We start from the raw sequence: 980 nt of genomic DNA on the forward strand, positions 1-980 counted from the left end.
CGGTCCTGTCCAACACATGCGCAACTATTTAAAATTAAGGTAGTAAGTTTAGATAAAATTAAAGGCTCAGTTTCTCAGACTAGCCACATTTCCATGCTCACGGTTTTGCACGGAACAGATACAGAACATTGGCATCAGGGCAGAAAGTTCTATTGGGGGAGAGGAGGAGAACAGCTGGGGCCTTTCGCCGTCTGCCCAAGGGGAAGTTTAGGGAAGACTCCCCGGGAGGAGGTCCTGCTGCCCTCACTGCTCCTCAGCAGAAGCACCAGGCCATTGACCTCTCCCCCCCTGGTGGCGTGGGGTCCCCCTTCCTGGCCCATTCTCACCTCGGTAAGAGCGTGCAGCTGCCCCTGGTGCACACAGACCCCCATGAACCTGTTGGAGGGGAGGGGAGGTGGGGGGGAAGGCTGTAAGGTACTGGGCCTCTCCGCAGTCTCCACTCTTCCGGCGGAATCCTCCCCCTTATCCCAGCAAGCGCCGGGCTGCTCACCTTAGGATGTTGGGGTGCTGGAGCTGGTTCATCAGCTGCACCTCCCGGAGCGTGTTCCCCCGGTTACTGGGGAGCCTGTTCATTTTCAGCACCATGACCTGCCCCGACTGTCGGTGCCGCACCTGGGGGTGGCGGGGCCGGCGAGTCTCGCGCAGGTGGGACGGTCGCCCCGCCCGGGCCCCCGGCTCCGGCCTCCGGTCCCAGGCTCGGCCCCGCCCCTCCGCCCTCCCGGCCGGTCCTACCTTGTAGACCTCGGAGAAGAAGCCGGCGCCGATCTTCTCCGCGCAGTGGAAATCGTCCACGCGCGCCAGGGTGGACACGGCGCTGCGGAGGGCCCGGTAGGAGGAGGTGCGGCCCCGGCACGGGTCTCCACACGCGACCGTGGACATCTCCCTTAGAGCCTCTACCAGGCACAGGTCAAGGGTCCCACCGATATGAACCTTTCCAGGACATGGACGAGCCTTAAGCGTGAAGCGTTTATATAGGGCCG

At 62.8% G+C, this 980-nt stretch overlaps 1 protein-coding gene across 1 annotated transcript in view; it reads right to left on the reverse strand.

The window, feature by feature from the left end:
* The window catches only part of TESK1 (testis-specific kinase 1), a 6,422-nt gene extending 5,543 nt beyond the window's left edge, over nt 1–879 (reverse strand). Inside the window, 4 exon segments of the mRNA XM_014468028.1 lie at nt 17–24; nt 153–375; nt 491–612; nt 733–879. Of these exon segments, the coding sequence (XP_014323514.1) occupies nt 17–24; nt 153–375; nt 491–612; nt 733–879 (500 nt within the window).
* Between the last annotated feature and the right edge of the window lie 101 nt (nt 880–980).

The sequence above is a fragment of the Myotis lucifugus genome, unplaced genomic scaffold (genome assembly GCF_000147115.1).
Source record: "Myotis lucifugus unplaced genomic scaffold, Myoluc2.0 scaffold_424, whole genome shotgun sequence".
Classification (NCBI taxonomy): domain Eukaryota; kingdom Metazoa; phylum Chordata; class Mammalia; order Chiroptera; family Vespertilionidae; genus Myotis; species Myotis lucifugus.